At 38.0% G+C, this 21,262-nt stretch overlaps 4 protein-coding genes across 15 annotated transcripts in view; 1 reads left to right on the forward strand and 3 right to left on the reverse strand.

Annotated features, from left to right (window-relative positions):
- The window catches only part of LOC105207772 (Down syndrome cell adhesion molecule-like protein Dscam2), a 118,518-nt gene extending 114,922 nt beyond the window's left edge, over nucleotides 1–3,596 (forward strand). For 7 of the 8 annotated variants that reach the window (XM_026134003.2, XM_026133999.2, XM_026133998.2 and 4 more), the window contains one exon: nucleotides 135–3,596. In XM_026134003.2, coding sequence (XP_025989788.2) covers nucleotides 135–384 — 250 coding nt within the window. In that variant the 3' untranslated portion in view covers nucleotides 385–3,596. The remainder of the gene's footprint in view (nucleotides 1–134) is intronic. The other variant, XM_011177414.3, reaches the window with a different exon arrangement.
- LOC105207779 (tropomyosin-2-like) lies at nucleotides 2,850–5,851 on the reverse strand. The gene is made up of 6 exons (XM_011177417.3): nucleotides 5,587–5,851; nucleotides 5,374–5,507; nucleotides 4,469–4,657; nucleotides 4,144–4,219; nucleotides 3,923–4,055; nucleotides 2,850–3,808 (listed from the first exon to the last, which is right to left on the reverse strand). Exons 1-6 carry the CDS (start codon nucleotides 5,824–5,826, stop codon nucleotides 3,726–3,728), a joined length of 855 nt encoding a protein of 284 aa, XP_011175719.1. The 5' UTR covers nucleotides 5,827–5,851; the 3' UTR covers nucleotides 2,850–3,725.
- A 926-nt stretch (nucleotides 5,852–6,777) lies between these two features.
- On the reverse strand, nucleotides 6,778–9,980 carry LOC105207780 (tropomyosin-2). 2 transcript variants are annotated; one of them, XM_011177418.3, is made up of 8 exons: nucleotides 9,432–9,980; nucleotides 9,235–9,337; nucleotides 8,703–8,984; nucleotides 8,094–8,227; nucleotides 7,790–7,978; nucleotides 7,620–7,695; nucleotides 7,413–7,545; nucleotides 6,778–7,331 (listed from the first exon to the last, which is right to left on the reverse strand). In XM_011177418.3, exons 3-8 carry the CDS (start codon nucleotides 8,940–8,942, stop codon nucleotides 7,249–7,251), a joined length of 855 nt encoding a protein of 284 aa, XP_011175720.1. In that variant the 5' UTR covers nucleotides 8,943–8,984; nucleotides 9,235–9,337; nucleotides 9,432–9,980; the 3' UTR covers nucleotides 6,778–7,248. The 2 variants fall into 2 exon arrangements, with proteins under 2 accessions (XP_011175720.1, XP_011175721.1); XM_011177419.3 differs by lacking the exons at nucleotides 9,235–9,337; nucleotides 9,432–9,980 and having other exon boundaries at nucleotides 8,703–9,164.
- Nucleotides 9,981–10,907: 927 nt separating this feature from the next.
- LOC105207781 (death-associated protein kinase 1) lies at nucleotides 10,908–20,029 on the reverse strand. 4 transcript variants are annotated; one of them, XM_011177421.3, is made up of 20 exons: nucleotides 19,863–20,029; nucleotides 19,068–19,146; nucleotides 18,871–18,983; nucleotides 18,636–18,796; nucleotides 18,435–18,555; nucleotides 17,631–17,931; nucleotides 17,502–17,550; nucleotides 17,018–17,134; nucleotides 16,673–16,945; nucleotides 16,412–16,594; nucleotides 16,233–16,347; nucleotides 14,895–15,086; nucleotides 14,565–14,806; nucleotides 13,598–13,687; nucleotides 13,197–13,361; nucleotides 12,895–13,113; nucleotides 12,657–12,836; nucleotides 12,299–12,592; nucleotides 11,875–12,197; nucleotides 10,908–11,799 (listed from the first exon to the last, which is right to left on the reverse strand). In XM_011177421.3, exons 1-20 carry the CDS (start codon nucleotides 19,900–19,902, stop codon nucleotides 11,637–11,639), a joined length of 3,420 nt encoding a protein of 1,139 aa, XP_011175723.1. In that variant the 5' UTR covers nucleotides 19,903–20,029; the 3' UTR covers nucleotides 10,908–11,636. The 4 variants fall into 4 exon arrangements, with proteins under 4 accessions (XP_011175723.1, XP_011175722.1, XP_025989803.1 ...); XM_011177420.3 differs by having other exon boundaries at nucleotides 19,860–20,029; XM_026134018.2 differs by lacking the exon at nucleotides 13,598–13,687.
- Between the last annotated feature and the right edge of the window lie 1,233 nt (nucleotides 20,030–21,262).

Consider the following 21,262-nt stretch of genomic DNA (forward strand, 5'->3'; position numbering starts at 1 on the left):
ATTTAAATTAAATATACAAAAAATGTTAAAAATTATTATATACTAAATTAATTAGAAGTACGTAGCCTACTTGATCATTCGATCACTCCTCATCGCAACATCTAGTAAGCTGTTTCTTTTGGCTATCTCGTAAGATGGCATGTTCCCAGCAGGAGCTCTCTACGCACACTACTACCGCCGATCTCGGTCGCGGAGACCGCGTTCGTCGGTGGCAATCAGGGGGCGGTTGTGCCCACGCCGGGGAACGGGGACCGACCGGAGCTCAGCGAGGCTGAGTGCGACATCGATTCCCTGAAGAAGCTGAAATTGGGGCTGCGGAGCTCTCTATGGTCGCGGCCGAGCACTCAAAATAATCCCTCCTCGGATTACTCCATCGCTGTCTAATCTGTTTCCCGGATGTCACAACCCCCACGATAGCTTCCATTTTTCTCTTAACCCCGTGGGCCAAAGATTAGATAAATTGATCTCTTCCCTTCGTGTCTCGTCGAAAATTTTCTCGTGGCCATTCGTAGGGCCACTCGACTGCCACATCTTCTGTCGACGATAGATAAATAATTATATTCGGCTCGTTAACGACGATCGAGGAAGAGGCATGCATAAATTAAGATCGCGGGAAAGATCGAGGCAACGAGGAAAGACGAGTATAGAAGAACATACGTGCGCACATAGAGTCAAATAAAAAAAGACGATTTCTCGACACATAAAAAAATTTTAATCCTAGACATTTTTAAATTACGTTATTATTGATCAATTTACAAAATAAAAAAATTTTTCATTCCATAAATATTGACTTTACAATACATAGGTAACGATGTAACACCCTGTAAAATTGTTCTTCTATAGACGTGTTTCTTCGTTGATCGAGCCAAGAGAGCTAGTCGAAAGTATCTATAACTAGGGGGCGGTTGTCCTCTTCCTTGTTTACGCGCGACGCGAGATAACACACGTGCGTGGAGTGCGTGGAGTGCGTGAGTGATCGAGTCCGAGTGCGTGGATGATCGTCGAATCGCGTGTACGAATGCGTGCCAAAACGACAATTTGCTCAGACCGCTGCGAGTCGTTTCGCCGGCGGGCGATCCATTCGAGACCAAAGACTTAATCGTACGAACAGAGCACGGAAAAGTACCTCGCGTATCATGAACAAGAGAGATGGCAAGCTGCATCTGTTTCTATTCGAAAAATTCCTTTTCATTTATATCACTTTTATATCATTGTTTTGTTTAATCCTTCCCTGTAATTTTCATCATCATATATGCATATCGTATATATTATTATATATTACATTACGATATTATAAGATACATGTATTAAATTTGCAAGACTGCAAGAGATTTTAATTCATTCATTTATACAAAATATTTGATATCGAAAATCATTATTTCTTTATTATTTTATTTCTCGTTATATTAATTAATCGCTATTCATATCTGATCATTATATTATTTATTACTATATTTAGTTCTTTTTTTGGTCTATTAATTTTTTTTTTTTACGTGTTTACATTTCGTTCACATTATTGACATTTAATAAGACTTTCTTTCCCATTTTCGATAAATATTGTATGAAGCAGCTCTCGCCATCCTGAAAATTATGCTCGTCTGTGTTCGGTGTGCGCATGTTATGCGCACGAATCGGGATGAGAACGGATCGGAAAGGAGAAGAGACCGGACTTCCGAGTCCTCTAAAAAGCGGATCGTTGACGGTTGGGCTCTGTTGCATTGTAAAGTTTATATACGTACGAATATAGTACCGTTGATTACTTTAAGTCCGTTATTAAACCTAAGACTTCTATGTAGAACGTTTACCTGTACGCGGAGCGCGTTACGATCGGAGGGATCGAGTACGAGGCTAATCGTAGCGGTCTCGTTTTTCCCGCTCTGTAAAAAGATTTTCGGCCGGGACGCTTGAAGGGAGAGCCGCCGCGAGCTCTCCCTTTTTCAGATCTCTCTCTCTCTCTCTCTCTCTCTCTCTTTCTCTCTCTTTTGTAATGTCGTGCACCTTCGAGACTTTGTGATCCGATGCGACCAATCTTACTATTATGCAATAAGTCGTACCTCCTTTTCAGACTGAACACGAAAGTACTACGAAAAAAAATTGCCATTAGATTTAATTAATAACGCGCGCATCCTGCTGCGCCGCGAGCTTCCAATATGTCCACGACACTGCCATTCCGCAGACTACCTATCGCGATCTGAACGGTCAAACTGAGATCACTTTATACATTTCGGAACAAAAAGAAAAAAGAAATACGTTTTTGTAACTTTTATCCAGATCATAGTGACGTTTTTTAAGTAAAGGAAAACTGTTTGGCCCTTTTTCTTCCGCCAACAAACTCTAGTTAAGTATGGACTGTACGAATGTTTCATATTCAGATTCAGACCTCTGTGATGGCGTACGTACTTCTTAGTTAATTTCAGCGCGAAGGAAGCTGCTCTGAATTTATTGTACACTACTGTACATGTCGACCTTACGAAAAAGAGAAGGATTAAGGGATTAAAAAATTCTAGTCATGCCATAATGTTAAGTGACGTTTAGAATTTTCGGTTTATTGCAAGGTAATGCTGATAAATTAAGAAAAGTTGTGCGCGACACTACGAAGACGAGGCAGTAGATAATGCGTATGTAGAGAATACAATATCGTTTGAGTGTACACGGGCATCGGGACGCGTGTATTACAGGCACGCGTACGTTAATGTATATAAAGGAAGCACGTCAATCAAACTCGTAGTGTTCGATTAAATTCGATAGAGCAATCTTCGAAGAGGACGAAGTGCGATTCGCCGTCTTATTCTTGGTGCGGTTGCCGGACATTTTCGCCGATACGATTTTTGTACAGTTTTTCTTGCGTCACGGACCGACCGAGTTCTGTCAGTATCTTGCCGTAAACCTTTCAGGGACCAGTTTGCTTCGTTGTCATAATCGTGTAAGACATAATCGTCTAATATATAAAAGTATTCAATGACTGATCAACGATCTCGAACAAGCCCGATCAACGAATTTTTTACTAGGCAATTTTTCACAAAGCTAATTTAGATTATTTGTAGGCGGAATCTCGCCATTTATCCGATTGCAATTTGATACTTAAAGATCTCGTCGCGCTAAGGTACTTTTGGTCGATTTTTACATTATATACCGCGAAAAATTACACGGTCCTCGAAGGATGACATGCAGTGACACAACTCGGTGCATCCTCCGTCACCATATGCGATAATCCCTACAGCTCGAAGAATATACCTTAATTGTTGCGTCTACCTGTATGTGGATGGAGGGGGCGAGCGAACAAATCAAATGGACAATTGTTACTGTAACTACGATTAATTAAACGTCGTTATAGAGGGAGGGAAAGCTTATACCGGCGCGAGTGTGGCGCGGACGGTCCAATCAGTGGCGCGAGATTGCGCAAAAGTCATCGCAAAAGAGTTCCGTGAAACGAAAGGAAGCTCGCAAATTCTTTCTCCGTTCTGCGATCGGAGGTTGTACGATTAAAACGAATTGTCGATTAAATTTAAACTGTATTAAATCTGTGGTACGGCATTTCGACGATGCATTGTGTCGATCGTAGAATCGATTAAATAAATTGATATCGTGTAAAGTAACACGGGGTCGATTTTATGGGCAAACCTCATAAGATATTTCATTAAAAGTGAGAATTTAGATTTATGTTTTTACGTAAATGCAAATCTCTTGATTATAATCGATGTATAATCGATTTCGGCAAAGTCCGTTTAATATCCCGTGAGCTCCGAAAACGTCGAGTCCAGATCGTCGCATATGTATTTGTATTTTTCCTTTTCTTTTAGCAGATAATCTGAAATATGAAAGATAGTTTTTTATATGAATAACAGTCGACTATCGCTTCGACGCTATAAGCTTGAAAATTTTAAATCTATATGAAGAGTGCACACAGCATATGGAATATTACCTTCCCTCTTGTCCAATTCTTTCGTGAATATCTTGACAGTTTTCTCAGCAATTATGGCACGCTTTTCGGCAGTTTTCAGTTTCACCTTTAATTCTTTCAGCTGCGCTTTAAATTCCTCCACCCTTTGGTTAGCCTGAAATAAACAATTTTTTTTTTATATATTCTTAATTTTTTTAATAAAAAAACATCGTTAAAACTCGTCAGTATAAAAGACCGTCTACCTTTTCCTCGGACACCTCCAAGGACTTAAATATATTGCCAACGATAAATAACTCGTCTTCTCTCTCGAGAATTTTCCTAAAACATAACATCCTGAATCAAACATGTTGAGCTTTTAAATAGTTAAGAAAAGCTTTCGCGTGCATAACGATCCTTAATGAATATATAAAATATATAGAATATACAGAAAATTTTTATGCAAAGATAAAATGTCCTAAAAAATAGGGTACTTTGTGAAACACTCCCGCGTTTAAATTGAAAATAGAAAAGTGAGAAAGGATTCAGAGTCGAAAAGAACGCAGTCTCTATATTTAGAGAATCGCATACGCTTCGCTCGATTTAACTCTTTCTTCCGCAGCTTCGAGCTCATCTTCGACGAACGCCAATTTTCTCGAAATCTCATCGGATTTAGTGTCAGCGTCTTCAGCGATGAGCCTCGCTTCCTTCAACCGTGCCATCAGTTGGTCCATCCTCTCTTCATCCTGCTTGCTCCTGTTCTCCAGGACTTTACAGATGCTGAGGAATAATTTACGATCATTACAGCCCATAACATTTTTTGCGAAGAAAACAATGATGTGGTATTAATCTTAACTTAATATTAACAATATTATAACTTTTATAAATTATCATATAATATAAAATATTTGATATATATATATATATATATATATATATATATATATATATATATATATATATATTGTGACGTGGCAGATTTTCTGCCTCTCCATTTTATCCCTCTGCTTACGCAGAGCGCAACGGTGCGCATACGATCGGGCCAGGCACTCAGCGAGAGAGCGAGATCTCCGACGGGACTGCATCGCGTGCATTATTTCATTTTATTTATTCGCGGCTTATTTTCATGTCAAATCGGGCGCCTCGACAATCGTCGCTGAGAAGCAGCAACAACGAGAGGGGTCGATTACAGCGAGAGGACGCGGGAGCGATTGTCCACGTCAGGGTCGGCACGTCTGGAACCGCCGACGAAAAATGGAACGAGACAGAGCATGGCGAAAAAATAGGCAAGAGAGGCTCGCAAGATGCACGGAGGATGAACAGGCTGGAGCAGACGAACGGCCAGGATAAGAGCCGTCGAAAGCCGGCTGGCCATCCGGAAGGATCGACAGATGATTGTCGCGTGACAAAATATATATATATCGTTTGATGATTTAAAAAAACATTTTATAGCAAAAATTTTGCAGAATTTTATACAGAAGCACGAATATTTATACCGTTTTGCGTCTTCAGCAGTCTCCATGGCTTGCGCGAGCTTCACTTGAGCTGACAAACGTCGCTCCTCCGACTTTTCCAAATTCTGCATGCACTGCTGCATTTTTCTATTCAGTATCGCCAGCTCCGACTGCGTCTGCAATTTTATAATAGACGTAAAGGCAGATCGAATTGCGGACGCGCGTGACTCGATACGTTTCTCCCGATTCACTAACCACGATGTATAGCCTCTCCTTTATCTCGAGATCCCTGTTTGATTTTAACAGTTGGGCCTTACTCACTTCCAGATCATGCTCCATTTGCACCAACTTTTTCGCCAGTTCGCGAACCTCATCTCTCAATTTTTCTTCCTTCCGATTTGCCTCCTTCGCCTGTTGATCGCACAGATCAGCTTTGTCCATCGCGAGATCTTTCTCGAGCTTTAACATCTGCAGTCGTTTTTTAATAGCATTCATGGCTTCGTTCGAAATCAGTAGGAAATATTCTTTTTGATCAATACTAATAGAATTTTTAAGATAGATAAATTATTGTGTTCAAGCGAAAATTATCTTAACTGAAGTTAAGTCGCGAGAAAAAAATTATTATTAACTAATCAACTTTACGACGCGGCAAAATATTTTTAATATATTTTTAGTTTGTACATTAATTATTTTTACGTTTTGCCGCAGGTGTTCGGTAAAGTATGCTGTATGAACATTAAGGTATGCTCTTTCAGCGTTCATCCACGTAAAACACTCTCACTTTAAATTATTTTCTTGTCTAGTACAAAAATGATATTTTTTCAGCCTTGCACTCTGTTAAACAGAATTTTTAATTACTACGGAAACACGAGCGAAGTAACAAAATGCAATGCCCGTAGGTTACTGTACTCAGTGACCGATGAGGACAATGTTTTATAGGCTCAGTGCAATGCAAAAGAACAAAAGTGACCGTCGCTTTAGTTAGGCTCAAACGAATTCCTGGACTTCTTTAAGCAGTGATGTGCTTTGTTGTGCCGATGGTCTTTGCCGATCGCAGATACATCGTCCATCGAACGTTTACTTTGCGTTATTTTTTTTCTTTAACAATTATTATATTTTAAAATTGTTTCATAATACGCGTAGCATATCTCTAATTTGTAATTTTAAATAGGATACATCTTTTACAATTTAAAATTGATATTTTTAACGAGCAATAAATATTAATGTTTAATTTCAATTTTTGTTGTAATTATATCTTTCGATAATTTATTTTATAATATTTAATATTAGAGGAATTAATTATTAATATTACATTGAAAAACAAATAGATTAAAGATTGACTACTATTTATTATATTCATTCATTCATTCGTTTATTTGGTTCATTTTTAAAAATGTCTATTTTAGTTTATTAACACCATGATAAAAATAATTAAAACTCACTAGAGAATTTGTGATACTGTTTATTGAAAATACAGATTTTACATTAAATGGTAAAAAGGATGCGCGATGTGTCGTGGTCTCGCTCGCGCGTGCGACATTAAATCCCTCCAACGCGTCTCTGAAAGAAAAAGAGATAGACGCTCATGAATCTTCGATCGGCACAGCGAACAACGGGCGACCGTGAACTAATTGCTCGATCTTGGCAAGGTGTTGCACGAAGCGAAGCAGTTATAGTAACAAGCCGCATTGCATTGCCTTGTCCATTAGTGGATTATTGCGCGAAGCGGTTTATTTCTAATATCGCTCACGGCACTCTGTCAGCGGCAAAACGAATCGGCATTGCAATTTAAGCGACATTTAAGCACAGCAAGAGCCGAATATTAATGAATATTAAAAAATAGCGAATAAGCGGAGGGAAGCGTAGGAGTAGTAGCGAAAGTAGCAGCGTCAAATCCTGTCCGTCCGCGGGAGGATTTTAGTATCCTGTCATCTCGGCGAACGTTGCGTCCATGTCGTCGCAAACTGCCTTGTACTTTTCCTTTTCTTCTCTGAGTTCGTCTGCAACGAATATCAATTTCTCAGTGTTATGGTAAGAAGAGAGAATAATTTTTCTTAATTAATAAAATAAAAACTTTTTACCTTCTTTCATATCCACTTCCTTTAGCAACGTTTTGACTGTCCTCTCGGCGGTAATTGCGCGCTTCTCCGCCTCCTTCAGTTTCTTCTTCAAAGACTTCAGTTGCACCTTAAAGTCTTCTACTCGCTGGTTCGCCTGAAATCAAAATAATCAAAAAGTGGAATTGCAGCAGTGCTTGATAGCTGACGCAACGTATTATATTACGTCACCTTCTCCTCTGACACTTCGAGGGATTTCACGATATTTTGCACGATGAAGAGTTCATCTTCGCGTTCTACGATTTTTCTGTGAGAAAGATATTTCAATGAGAAAGTTTATATGCATACGTATTTAATAATGTAGTACAAACACATATATAATGTAAATTATAATCGCTTACGCCTCACTAGTCTTCACTCTTTCTTCAGCAGCTTCCAATTCCTCCTCCACGAATTGCAATTTCTTGGCTATCTCGTCGGATTTCGCGTCGGCGTCTTCAGCGATTAATCTCGCGTCTTTTAGTTCCGCCATCAGCTTCTCCGTACGTTCCTCGTCCAAGCGACTTCTATCCGCTAGGACATTACACATTCTACGGGTAAGAAGAATGGAAATGGAATTATTGAGTCCCTACTCGATTTAATTTTGAAAGCGCAACACGTTTGCAAAATATGAAAATTTGACGTAGCGACAATAAATTTACAAACCTTTGCGCGTCGTCCGCGAGTTCGGTCGCACGTGCTAGCTTGAGTGTGGCGGAAAGACGTAACTCCTCCTTTTTGGTAAGACTCGCTTCGATCTCCTGCACTCTCTTCGTCAAAACAGTACGATCTTGCTCAGCCTGTACGTAGAACGAGACTAATTTTGATACAAGATAAAAGGCTCCTTTAAATTTCGATGAAGGATCAATAATGTTCTGATGAATTTAAAGCCTCGCGATTAATTTGTACAGGATTAACATTTAAGTTGATAAAAATTTATTGAGAGGGTCAAATTGCAATGTGTCAGTCTATCGCATTTGTCGATCGATTTCATGACCTCTCCCGTTACTGAGATCGGCGATCTGATTGTTATTTCGCTTTGGTCAAAATTGGTCTTAGAACATGGAAATATTTTCTACTGTGAGATATTTTCTACTACGGTGATCGTTAATTACTCATTTGAATTTTCTGCTAATTACAAGAATTACGAAAGAAAATTGCTTAGATCATGTAATAAAAAGATATTTTGTCACACACCCTGTGAAAAAAATTGCTTATATTGCAGAATATCTAGTTTAGAAAATCCGTTTAGTGTTAATCATTATTGTTACGCACTCTGGACCAAGATTTTTCGCACTGCTCTAGATCAGCGGTTGATTGCTCCAAGTTAGCTTTGGCGACAGTATAATCTCGTTCCAATTGGGTCAATCGTTTCTGCAAATCCCTGAGGTCGTCATTCAGCCTGTCTGCTCTTATATTCTCCTGTTTCGCTTTCGTCTCGTTAACTTCGACCTTCTCGTTCGCGGCGTCCATCTCGAGCTTCAATGCCGCGATTTTCTTCTTGATCGCCTCCATCGTGACGCGCAATTTCGGACTTTCCCCTCGCTTTCAATTATCCTGGATGTCACAATTATTTCGTAAAGCTAAAGTGTAATTTCAGATGAAGATATAGGAAGTGGAAAATCACGATGACAATGGGCGGTCATCAACACCTACAAAATCCTTAACGTATTTAATTAAAATACAAAATTAAGAAAATTAAAACGCAAATACGTTAATTAAAATCAAAATACGAATATTTTTTGAATCAATTATAAGAAAATATAAAATAAATATCTCAATAATCCGCAGTGGGCGGAGTTCGTACCTTAAATATAGCGAGTAAAAGAAGGACGACGAGTGGTGCAATCACGAGAACTTCAGTGCTACTCGCCGCAAGTTTTCACCCCGTCATTCAACGCCCGATGTATCTGTATATATATAATACCTTAATAATCGTTTTTAATAAATTTCGTGCCGTGGTGCTGGGCAAGCAGATAAATTCCTACTAAGGGGGACACTCACTGCGATCGTGACGATGATCCGCGGGGAGAATGCACAACCGGATGCCTTCGACAGCTAAGCTAAAATAAAACGAAACCGATTTCGGCGGCGGTGCCGCGGCCACCTTCCCGAACTCCCCGATCCAATCCAATTCTATAATTGCTTGGGGACTTTGGCTGTCGTCCCGAAACTTACCCTCCGCCGTCGTCGCCGCGGCTGCCTACGAAACGCGATATCCGCCCGTTCCCATGCTATTCTCGGCCCCCCAAAAGAATCCCGTTCCTGTTTTCTGCCGACCACGTAATCGACTCTCTGTAGTAAACAGCCTAAACCAAGTACAATCGTCACACAGACAGGCGCGATTGACATTATCGTCAAGTCGTTAAAATGTTAATCCGCGCGGATTAGCTTCGAATCTTCCCGCTGATCAAAGCTCTGCCTATCAAACCGGTTGATATGTGACGCGCGGGAGCTTTCGACGAAACCACACTAATGAAACCTAAAACTTCGAGATTTGAAATTAATAATCTATCTGTTAAAAAAAAAACTTTTACGATATTATAAAAAAAAAATTATCTGTCTAAAAACTAGATCGAGAAATTTTATAAGCAATAAAAATAAGAGGAAACTATATTCTGTGGAATTATTTAACAAATTTAGAAATGAGTAAAATAAGTGAAATAGAAAAATCTGAAATAGAAAATGGTCTGTTAGATGAAAAGAGTGTAATAATAAATAAGACAATTAAATCTAGCGAAAGATATATTTAATAATTTCACCGGTTTATTTTTACAACAGTCTTAGATTATAACGAATAACTTCTTCGTTCAAACTGTTATAAGATGCTGTGATGAGAAAGAAGGCTATGCAAATGAAACCCTACGGATGTTTCGATGCAAATGCTTTTTTACTATATTAATCGTATATACTTCTTAAGTATTACATGTGTGTGAGATCGATTTTCTGATCGATTCACAAATATATAGGTAAGCAGACTTTCATAATTGTAAATGTTGCTTATCATAAAAATTAACGCAGTTCAGTCACGTTACAGAAGAATTAGTTTGACTTTATACCTTAAGTTTCTCTTTGTCCGAATATCGCATATACTTTTTGCATATGGCACGCAGTAAAAGACGTCCGTGCGGATACAGTTCAGGAGAAATATGCAATCAACTGTGTCGAATGTACACAGACGATATATCCAAAAGTGATAATAGACTGTGCAAAATGGTTGTTTCACTTTTCTTGCGCATATATACATATATGCTTGGTAAATATTTCAAAGTATTGGAAAAAGCGGTGCATATTGACAATAGAGTTTTGGCAAGATGTAATACGTATTTGTATATATACATACGTACATACATACATGTACGTACGTACGTACGTACGTACGTACGTATGTATGTATGTACGTATGTATGTATGTACGTATGTATGTATGTATGTATGTATGTATGTATGTATGTATGTATGTATGTATGTATGTATGTATGTATGTATGTATGTATGTATGTATGTATGTATGTATGTATGTATGTATGTATGTATGTATGTATGTATGTATGTATGTATGTATGTATGTATGTATGTATCAAGATCATATCGGCATATTAAGAAAAGCGCTCGAAACAATATCGATATCAAATACGATCATATCGCACATTATAATATGTAAATGCATCATTTCTCTGGCATAACAGCATATAACGAGGAAATGCAAACTGCATAACACTTATTAATATAATCTTAACCACAGCGCAATTTTATCAAAAAATAAAAATAAATATTAAGTGGTATAAATTTAATTGTACCACTTAATACTTATTTTTATTTCTTGATAAAACACATAGTAATTGATACAAATTAAAAGAAAAGAGAGAGAAATCAATTTCCATTTATGGTAATCGTACCACAAATCGATATGGAAATACGAATTAATTAATTAATATCTCGTCGGCTAGTAAGTACAAAATAAAAAAGATAAAAAAAAATATATAAAATAATGTCCAAAATCGTTACAGATCCTCTTCCCTTTATATCACTCAATGCAATCAGTCGCTAAAGTTAAGTTATATATAAGGATATACATGTACTTAACAAATTAACGTACGATTTACACTGGGCGGAAATATAGAAGGACGATGCTATCCATCAAACGCGCGTTTCGAAAGAAAGAAGCATCTAAAAAGTGCTGATGCGCCATTGATGAGAGCAGCATCGTCATCTGGAAAGATTAGACCCTGTCTCAGAATCGACGGACATCAGTAGTACATAGGTTGGTGTATAAGTGAGCAACAGGTGCACGGCGTCCTCGCGATCGAGCGCTCGCAACTGTTGAACCAGCGAACCGACAGTACATTCTGCACCCGCGCAGTTCAGTAACCTGCGTATCAAATTTGGAATTTCGGAATACTCGATTATGTTACGAATTGCGGTATTTTTCAAAAGTAACCCTTACCTTAAAGTTGGACTGTCCACTGTGCTATCGAGTTGGGCGACGCGATCCCCCAATCCGAGTCTCACAGCAAGCAAGCACCAATCTCTTCCGTGATGATCAGGTGGATCCAGCATTTGTGCTAATCGCCGTTGCACAGCAGGCTTTATGTATTTTACCGGCTGCTTCGATCCAGGGACACAATTCTCCATTAACGGCAGTCCGCAGCTCACTATTTCCCATACAGTTTCTTGTCGGTCGTTTGAAGGATTCTCAAGGGTCGCCTCTTCAAGGCCTTTGTCGATTAAAGCTGATATGACGGTGGCTGGCGCCCAAGAGTGAACACCCTGTACATGTATTGATTAAAAAGTGAATCCACTATAATTTCAATCTTTTACTTTTATAATAAATATATAAACCTAAATACGTGTTTCGACGTGTTACTTACCTCGTCATATTCTCGAAGCTGACTAGGACTCAGCCAATGCCTCTCCAGTAACATTCCGGGTGCGACTAATTCGATAGTCGTATCCATTGCGTCCAGTATGACGCTGAGAAGAGCGAAACACTGCGCGCTAGAACCACGCGGACCGCGAACTTGAATTTCTACGCAGCTGTGTACTTCTTCCTCGAAAGTGATTATACTCTCACAAGGCCCTAAACACAGCTTCGATCCTCGCCACCACTGATACAAATCTGAATTCGACGGATCCCACGTTTGAGTAATTTTTCTCAGTTGCGCCTACATTAATTTCAATATATTTAGTTCTTCAGTTCGCTGTATCTTTGTTATACACATGGATTACCTGTAAATGCGTAAATATAGCAGTTAAATGATATAAAGGTGCTTCCTCTGGGCAAAGACGTAAACCGGCATGAGGTAACGCATTGGAACATGGTTTCCACGGTTCCCATAAACCCGGAAGGCGCTCTACGAGATTTAAACATGGTATCTCGTACTCCACTTCGTCGTCATCTACTTCGCACTAAAAAATAATAATCGAGTAACAATCACATCGATTGATCAAAATTCTTAGAACATACCGGAACGCATAAATTGACTGCTTGTAAAGCTTGTAAAGCTTGAGCGGCGGGACATGGACAGCGCGCTTGAAAATCTTCCAAGGTGTAAACGCCGGTGGTTCGACCACCCAATCGTCCTCTCTGATCGGGGCTTAATTGCCAATTTAACACGTCTTGCCAAAACCACTCGGGACTAAGTACTATCAAGTTTCCAGGTAGAAGAATGCATTCCCCCAAGTTCTATATAATTTAATATAAATAATTGTCAGAAGGAAAAAAGGGGAATGTCTTGTAGACTAAATTAGAATAAATAAATTACAAACCTGTAATTGTAATCCGAGATGTCTGCAATGTTCCAAACAAACTAAAGGATTGATCTTTCGAATCTCGTTCAGAAATTCTTCCTGAGTGAACATTAACGGAGGTACTTCCAATGACTGCACGTACGATCTCCATGCCTCGGCAAGACCGGTCCACACTAAGGCGCTCTATAATACGCGATTAATATCCATAGTAACAGAATTCTGCCTTTATCCCGTTGTATCACATTGATGCAGAAAATATATACAAGAGAATTTCTTTTATTTTCTTTAAGATAGATAATATAGTGCATGTATGTATACATGGGAGAAAGCATTAGTGCAACTATTAAATCAAAGTACAGTTTTCAATTTTATACACATCATTCAGAATTATTAAAAGGAATTGAGAGAAGTATTTCGACCTGTTTATCAAGATTCGCCAGGGGCACGTACGTAGCCGCAGCACGCGGCGCGTCACGTCGGAGAATACTTTCTGCAACTTCCGGTCCTTCCTACATCATGCATTGCATGCATTAAGGCTTGTTAATAAACATTAATTGGCCAAATAACCAGCAACTAAAACATATGTTCTTAATAAATTCGATTCAATGTGATATATATATATATATATGTATATATGACATGATATCGGATTTTTTTTTAATTGAAAATGGTGCGCTCAATCAATCAAACATTGCAAATAATCGAACGTCGTCGAAAATTACGAGACACAGAAGGTATTTTCGATGCTTTTAATTATTTGTACATATATTAAATCAACCATGCGTCATGGATGTCAAGAGGTAAAATCATACAAGTGATTATAAAAATTATCGCATTGCCTTCAATGAGAGTCAATGCTTGATTCGACAGTATATTGACACTGCACAAATTTCGAGACTGATGAATAAATTATACAAACAACAGCGTAATGAGATAGTCCATTATTGACCAGAACCGTTTCGCGAAGGGTTAATGCGCACATTTATTACATGCTGTACAATATTAGTAAAATTCCTGTGAAAATGCGATTATTATTATTTACACAAGATAGTGTCAGTCACGATTACTCGTATTAACAGGCTGCAGAATCGAACGGTTCTGCTCGCACATATTTAGTATCAAGCATACTGATATCATGCATTTACTGATATATTTTGGAATGGATTAAAGATATATGTATAATATCCGATGATAAAAATGTAAAATCAGAAGAGATCACAAATTCTCATCAGAAACGGAATGTTTGTTGAATTCAAGATTGCTTGTCAATTTTAATTTCTACATGGACACAAGTAAATGATGAGAAAGGCGAGATCTCTTCTAATGTTATAAATGAAGAAAATATGATAAATTTGTAACTTTACAGAAAATATAATTGTTTTTCACCTCGAGAAATTCCATCCTTGCATTATTTAAATAAGATCTGAGGAGTTTCAGGCCAGGACTAGAAGGATTAGTTGCGTCCAGTGCTACCATTTGAGGTTCCTCCCCCAAAATCGATGTAAAGTCTTTCAGAAATGGCAGAAGTGGTGCGAGTAGATTGCCCCCGTTAGAATTCGGAGCTAAAGGTTCTGGCGCGTAAGTGCCGACTAAGATTACCTTTACATCATTACATCTGCCCCCAAATCCTTTAATGGAAAAAATAAACACAATTACGGAATTTATTCTTGATAAAAATTGATTACAAAAAAAAAAAGATGTGAGACAATGCCTTACCGACGTTACTCGGATTAATACGATCCAAAATAAATTGTAGCCAGAATTTTATCTGCTGAAGTTGAACGGTTAGCGGTTCTCTCAAACTGACTGTAATAAGATGCACTGCTGGTTGTTGAAACGTAAGTACGTAGTGATAAGACGCCAGAAATTCTTCGCGTCCGCATAATTCCCAAAAGACGCATTCACCACCTGGTCAATTAAATACATTTACATGACATATTTAAGTTTTAAAAAACCCTATCAAAATATATAAGTATCTAAAAATATATATTATACAAAAATATTCAATCCATTACGTTACTAGAATTTTATTATCAATTAAAGATGGGCATGATGGATATTTAACGATTGACGATTGATGAATAAAAATCTATTCGTTATTCGGCATCTTGTAAATGATGAATAAAAATTTATTCGTTATTCGGCCTCTTATAAATGATAAATAAAAATTTATTCGTTATTCAGCCATTTGAGAATGACGAATAAAAATCTATTCGTTATTCGGCCTCTTCTAAATAATGAATAAAAATTTATTCGTTATTCAGTCTCTTATAAATGAATAAAAATTTATTCGTTATTCGGCCTCTTATAAATGATAAATAAAAATTTATTCGTTATTCAGCCATTTGAGAATGACGAATAAAAATCTATTCGTTATTCGGCCTCTTGTAAATAATGAATAAAAATTTATTCGTTAATCAATCTCTTATAAATGAATAAAAATTTATTCGTTATTCAGCCACTTGTAAATAATGAATAAAAATTTATCATTATTCTACTACTTGAAAATGAAATAAATATATAAAATTCAAACAAATAAAAATTAAAATGTTACTTAGTCATTCTTGAATAATGAATAATCACTTATCCTTTATTCAATACATCTTGAATAAAGAACAAAAATTTATTTTCTTATTCAATTCTCTTTGAATAACAAAATAAACGACTGAAATTATTATTATCCCGTAATGATCATCAGGGGTCTTTTAGACCCCACAATAACTTTAACCCTTTGCACTCGAGCGGCGCCGCTGCGATGCCCAGCCGGTTTGATGCATTCACTCGAAGTGCACCGTACGGTGTTTTGGAACTTGATACGTTTATTTCAAATGTGAGATAATTTTATTATTTGTATACGTTTGTCTGAGTATAAAATGATTTTAAAGTATCTGTAAAATGTTTTTTTAATATAGCCGAAATCGTCTCGAGTTACTGGTTCGCCCGAGCGAAAAAGTCTGAGTGCAAGGGGTTAAGAGTACACAGACCATTCAAAATCAAACCTTCTACGAAACTAATAACAAATTAAAACTAAGTATTAAAATGTAATTCGCTCACCTACGTTACCGCGACTCCACTCTACTCCCTGAGTACCTTCATACTCACTGTCGCTGTACTCAAAACTGAGAGAACCGTGTTTACTCGTCACGTCAAGTTCGATACTTGGCTCTCTCTACGCATCAATAATTTTTATTATTTACTTATTTATATTTTACATCTTTATTGTATGTATCTACCTTCGCGCTACAATTCTGGCTTCTAGATCTTCGAAAGAAACCAAAACTAAAGATTCCAGATTTCAATGAATTGATTAATGATGATTTTCCAGAGGCGCAATGCCCAAGCAGTCTTATGTGCAGCCGGTCTATCGGTCTGTGTGTCGGTTGCAGCTGACGAATGTAATTTTCGCGCTGATTCAGCTGAAAAAACGGTTTAAAACAAGTTTCGACTTCCGCTGATTACAAACGGTGGAAAGCACCGTATATTGTGAAACTTACATTTCTCAACTTATCTAATAAATTTGCGATGTCTGGATGTCCGTACTTAATCGCCGTGACATCCGCTCGGATCCCCCGATTCGTTTTATCGACATCACAACCAGCAAGGCACAAATGTCTGACCAGATTAATATGCCCATGTCGAGCGGCAACATGTAACGCCGTGAGACCTTGTTTGTTCGGTGTGTCTAGATCAATTCCGCTCTCTATCAGTAAAATCGTCATTCCTTCATCACCGGCCTCACAGGCGATATGCAGAAGAGTGTCTTCTTTCTGGAAACAGCAACTATTTTTTTTATCCATGAATCTATTGATACGTATCAGCAAAATAAATAAAAGCCTCACAGAGTCTTTCATGTTTAATGGAGCACCCTGCAACAATAACTGAGAGACAGCCTCAACACAGCCTCGCTTCACAGCACTGATCATTGCTCCGCTGAGACCCTGAGGAGCTTCAGATTCCTGTGTACAAAGAGAATGAAATTTTTGTCGATACAATAAAACTGTGTAATCCTTTCGAAATTACATAAAATGATTTTCATTATCTTTTATTGTATAACATGTATGAAATTAAAAAAATATTGAACTTTTCAATAAGCAAGGTATACATAGAATAAAAAAAAATTTGCATAGTTTTGACATAATAATGTATATTGTATATAAAAAAATAATTTGTATATATTTAATATACGATATAACTACAGATCGACGTCCCGTCAAGAGGGAAGTTGGTCAAAAAAAAGGCATAAAATTAATATTACATTGAAACAAAATGCTACAACAAATCGCTACGTTATCGAGATAATACTAGTCATTTTCAGGAACACACCGTGAGAATCCAGGGATGTTTAAGGCACGATTCAGCATTTCCTCTCTCCCTAAAATAAAGAGATAATATTTTTTCTCGATTCATTAATAAAAGGTTTACATATTTTATAATTCTCCTTGTGCAACTCACTTTGGATCCTTGATCAACAAGGATCGTATAAAGTCTTTGGCAATCTCGGACACATTAGTGAAATATTCATTGTCAAATTGATATTGGCAAGCAGCAACGTTTGCGTATGTCTCTTGCTTGTCTTCGCCTAAAAATGGTGAAGCTCCACTCAGAAGAATATACGTCAATACACCAACAGCCCAGAGATCGGTTCCCAAGCTGAGTGGCTCGTAATTTACGATTTCTGGTGCCACGAATTCAGGTGTGCCAAATAGTGCTCTGTGTTCCGAACCAGGTACCAGTCGATGCGATAGACCTAAATCTATAAAACAAGAATATTTGTATTAAAATTGGTGCTAAAGGTGTTGTATTAACAAGGTGTTTACACAAATTTTATAAAAGACTCTTTTATAAAGAAATAATATGAATTAGATGGTATAAACCAATCTCTTTCTAAATGCAGATCTAGGTCACCGGAAAGTGATTAAAGGCACAACGCAAATTTGAAACCATGTATGTATTGTCTTTTATGTAAGATTTTTTTAATTAAAAAAATCATGAATTACACGAGAATATACGTGAATGTATATGGCAGATTTATTATTAATCAATTTTCAATATCTTGCATTATCAAAAAAAGATAAAAGAAATAAATTTTTCTTTAGAAAAAGACAGAATTTAAATTTAAAATTCCTAAAATTTTCTTGAGTATCAATAAAATGTCATAAAAAGCCAAAATTTTAATAACCCTGAAATTTACAAATATTTGTGGCAGTAAACACCTTGATTCACAGCTTTGACACAAAGCACATTGTATGATATTACCTATTAGCTTAATGTTGGGCATCGGTGGTGGTGTCGACAATAGAATGTTTTCAGGCTTAATATCCAGATGAGCAACTTGATGGGAATGTAAATGACTAAGTGCCATTAAAACTTGGCGTACCTTGAAAAAGATATAAATAGAAATTATTCCCAAAATCTTTATTAAACATATTGTATTTACATATCATATATTTTACATACCACGTGAGCAGCCTCCGTTTCACCTGACGGAGTCCAGTGAAATAATTCGCCTCCTGTAATCAATTCCAGGAGCAACACTACCGTTGTCCCTGTATCTATTACCTTGTACAAGGAAACAATGTTAGGATGCCTTAATCGAGCCAAAAGACCTGCTTCTCGTGCTGAAAAAAATCACTCTATTACAATATCTTGAAAGCAAAATATAGATAACATATTATGATTATAAAAATACTACCAATGTCAGCAGCGGCCACACCTCTGGCAACTCGCCTCTTCCTCATAATTTTTGCGGCGTAGAGCTCGCCAGTTTTTAACTCCTGGCATTTTCGTACAATAGCAAATTGACCCCTGTATTACACAAAATTGCATAAATCATTGAATATTGAAGAAGCTTCATTAAAAAAAAGTGTTAATAAAAGTAACGATGCTTACTTGCCAATCTCTTCAAGCAACTGATAGTTTTTTTCAATCGGCTCATGGTGGACCTCCATTAAAGTGCTCCACTCAAAATCTAGGCAACAAATATAACGCTGCTGCATGATTTTGAAATTAAAAATTAATATATAACATTGAACCAACTGTTATTTTATATTAGAACAATATTTATCTACACAATGCATATGCATTTATAAGTAAATGTGCACATAATATAACATATATACATTAATTTATTATATAATATATTATGTTATTTAAACAATAAATCTTAAATGAAACGCAATGACATAGTTACAATTTAGGCAATTTATGTACATTTTCATCAATGTAGATTAATTTTTATCGCGGTTCAACTCTTCTAATTCTTAAAACTAGAAAAATATAAAAAAGTAAGTTAAACAGAGATCAAAATTAATTTATATTGATAAAAGTGAACATTAATAGAACAAATGCAGGCGCCGGTCGTCAATATACTTATTGCAACGGTGCAACGTTAAAAAGACACGTAGCGAAAATTAGCTTGTAACGAGAATGATGTACAGATCCGAACGGACACGGACGATCAGTGAATAGTCACGATCGACACTTGGATGTTGCGATTTAAGCTGGTCAAAGCTCGCGATTCCCCAGCATCGCGTGAAACGGAGTCGAGCCGCCCCCGTTGTCAAATTTCGGTGCGACAGGACACGGTGCACCGTCCCCTCCGTTCTGCATTCTGCCCCTCTCGCCGCTGCGAGACGCGACGAGATGCGCGCACTGACGCGAGGTCTTATGGCAATTTCTTACTACCGTTAGACGTTTCCAGCTGGCAAGACGTGCCCGGCATCATCTCTCGATCGTGCTCATCGTTCGGTCTATCCGGACAGCTTCGAGTCCCGCGAGTAGCCGTTACGGAAATCGCGCTGCGTCCGACGACGGCCTTCGCCCATGCCGGCCGCCCTACGCACACAATCGATATGTCCGTGTCGCGAACGCCATCTTACCACTTACCACTTACCACTTACCACTTACCACAGTTACCACCGGGAGCCTCACAAGCTATCTCGGCGACGAGCCGCCACCGGTCTCCAGAGAGGGGAGCTGATAGCACATGGTCTCCAGTCCAGCAAAAATATGTATCGTAAATTGGATAATTCATCTGAAAAGCAACTGTTTTCTTTGCTCTTAAATTAAAAAAGAACATAAAGTTAAAGCATTACAGTAAATACTATTTACTATTTAATGTATTACTATCTAATTCATTAGTATGGTTGTTATCGTCCCATTTAGATATCAAAAGTGGCGCGCATCGCCGCGGCGTTACTTTTGGCGCGTGAAGTTGACCGCGAGAGAAACGAAACCACTTCACGCCCTATTAATTGCGTTCTTTCCAGAACGCGGTGGACGCGAGGACGGACCAGGGACCAGGACGGATCGGCTTTGGAGCACTTTGGATATTATTGGCGTTCCTTTCTGCTTAATTACAGAACATGTCGCTCGAAAACCGAATCGGCTCCGTTATAAGCGTCGCTGCGATGTCTATCTGGTGAATAAAAGCTACATTTACGTTACATTATAATTACTTGGTTAGCCGAAGACATATGGCAAGAGCGAATGCCGCGGCGCGCGGCGATACAGTCAGTATATAGGCCGTTTTTCTTTTAAAGAACACAGGCTGTGTTCGCGTAGCATGCTATTAGCGCTATCGTGTCGTTTTATCCTTATTCTACGTCTAATGATCGATAAAGATAGAATGACGGAATAGCGCCGATAGCACGCTTCCCGACGCAGCCACAGTCGACAATTTTAATGCAAAGCGACACACAATTTGCATTTACAAACTTTCCATTTATAAACTCAATCGATACTTTTCGACTCTACTCAGGAGGAGAGTCAGGCTATGTTCGAGTCGATTTCTGTGTTTCTTGAAAGGAAAACAGCCATATCGACATGATGTGGTGGCGCGCACGGCGACTTTTTGGCGCGTGAAGTTAACCGCGCGAGAGAGACGAAGCCGCCGCTTGGCGCTATATTAATTGCATACGCGTGTTCTTTTCAGTTACGCGGCGGACATGGGACGGATCAGCTCTGGAACGAATTGGCATTGCGACTGGTTAAACAGGTAAACGAAACTTATGCTTGCATTAATATTTACTGCAAATTCAATCATCGCGTAACGTAGACTCGATGCTCGTGTATGTACAGCGCGG

The sequence above is a fragment of the Solenopsis invicta genome, chromosome 14, assembly GCF_016802725.1.
Source record: "Solenopsis invicta isolate M01_SB chromosome 14, UNIL_Sinv_3.0, whole genome shotgun sequence".
NCBI classification, from domain to species: domain Eukaryota; kingdom Metazoa; phylum Arthropoda; class Insecta; order Hymenoptera; family Formicidae; genus Solenopsis; species Solenopsis invicta.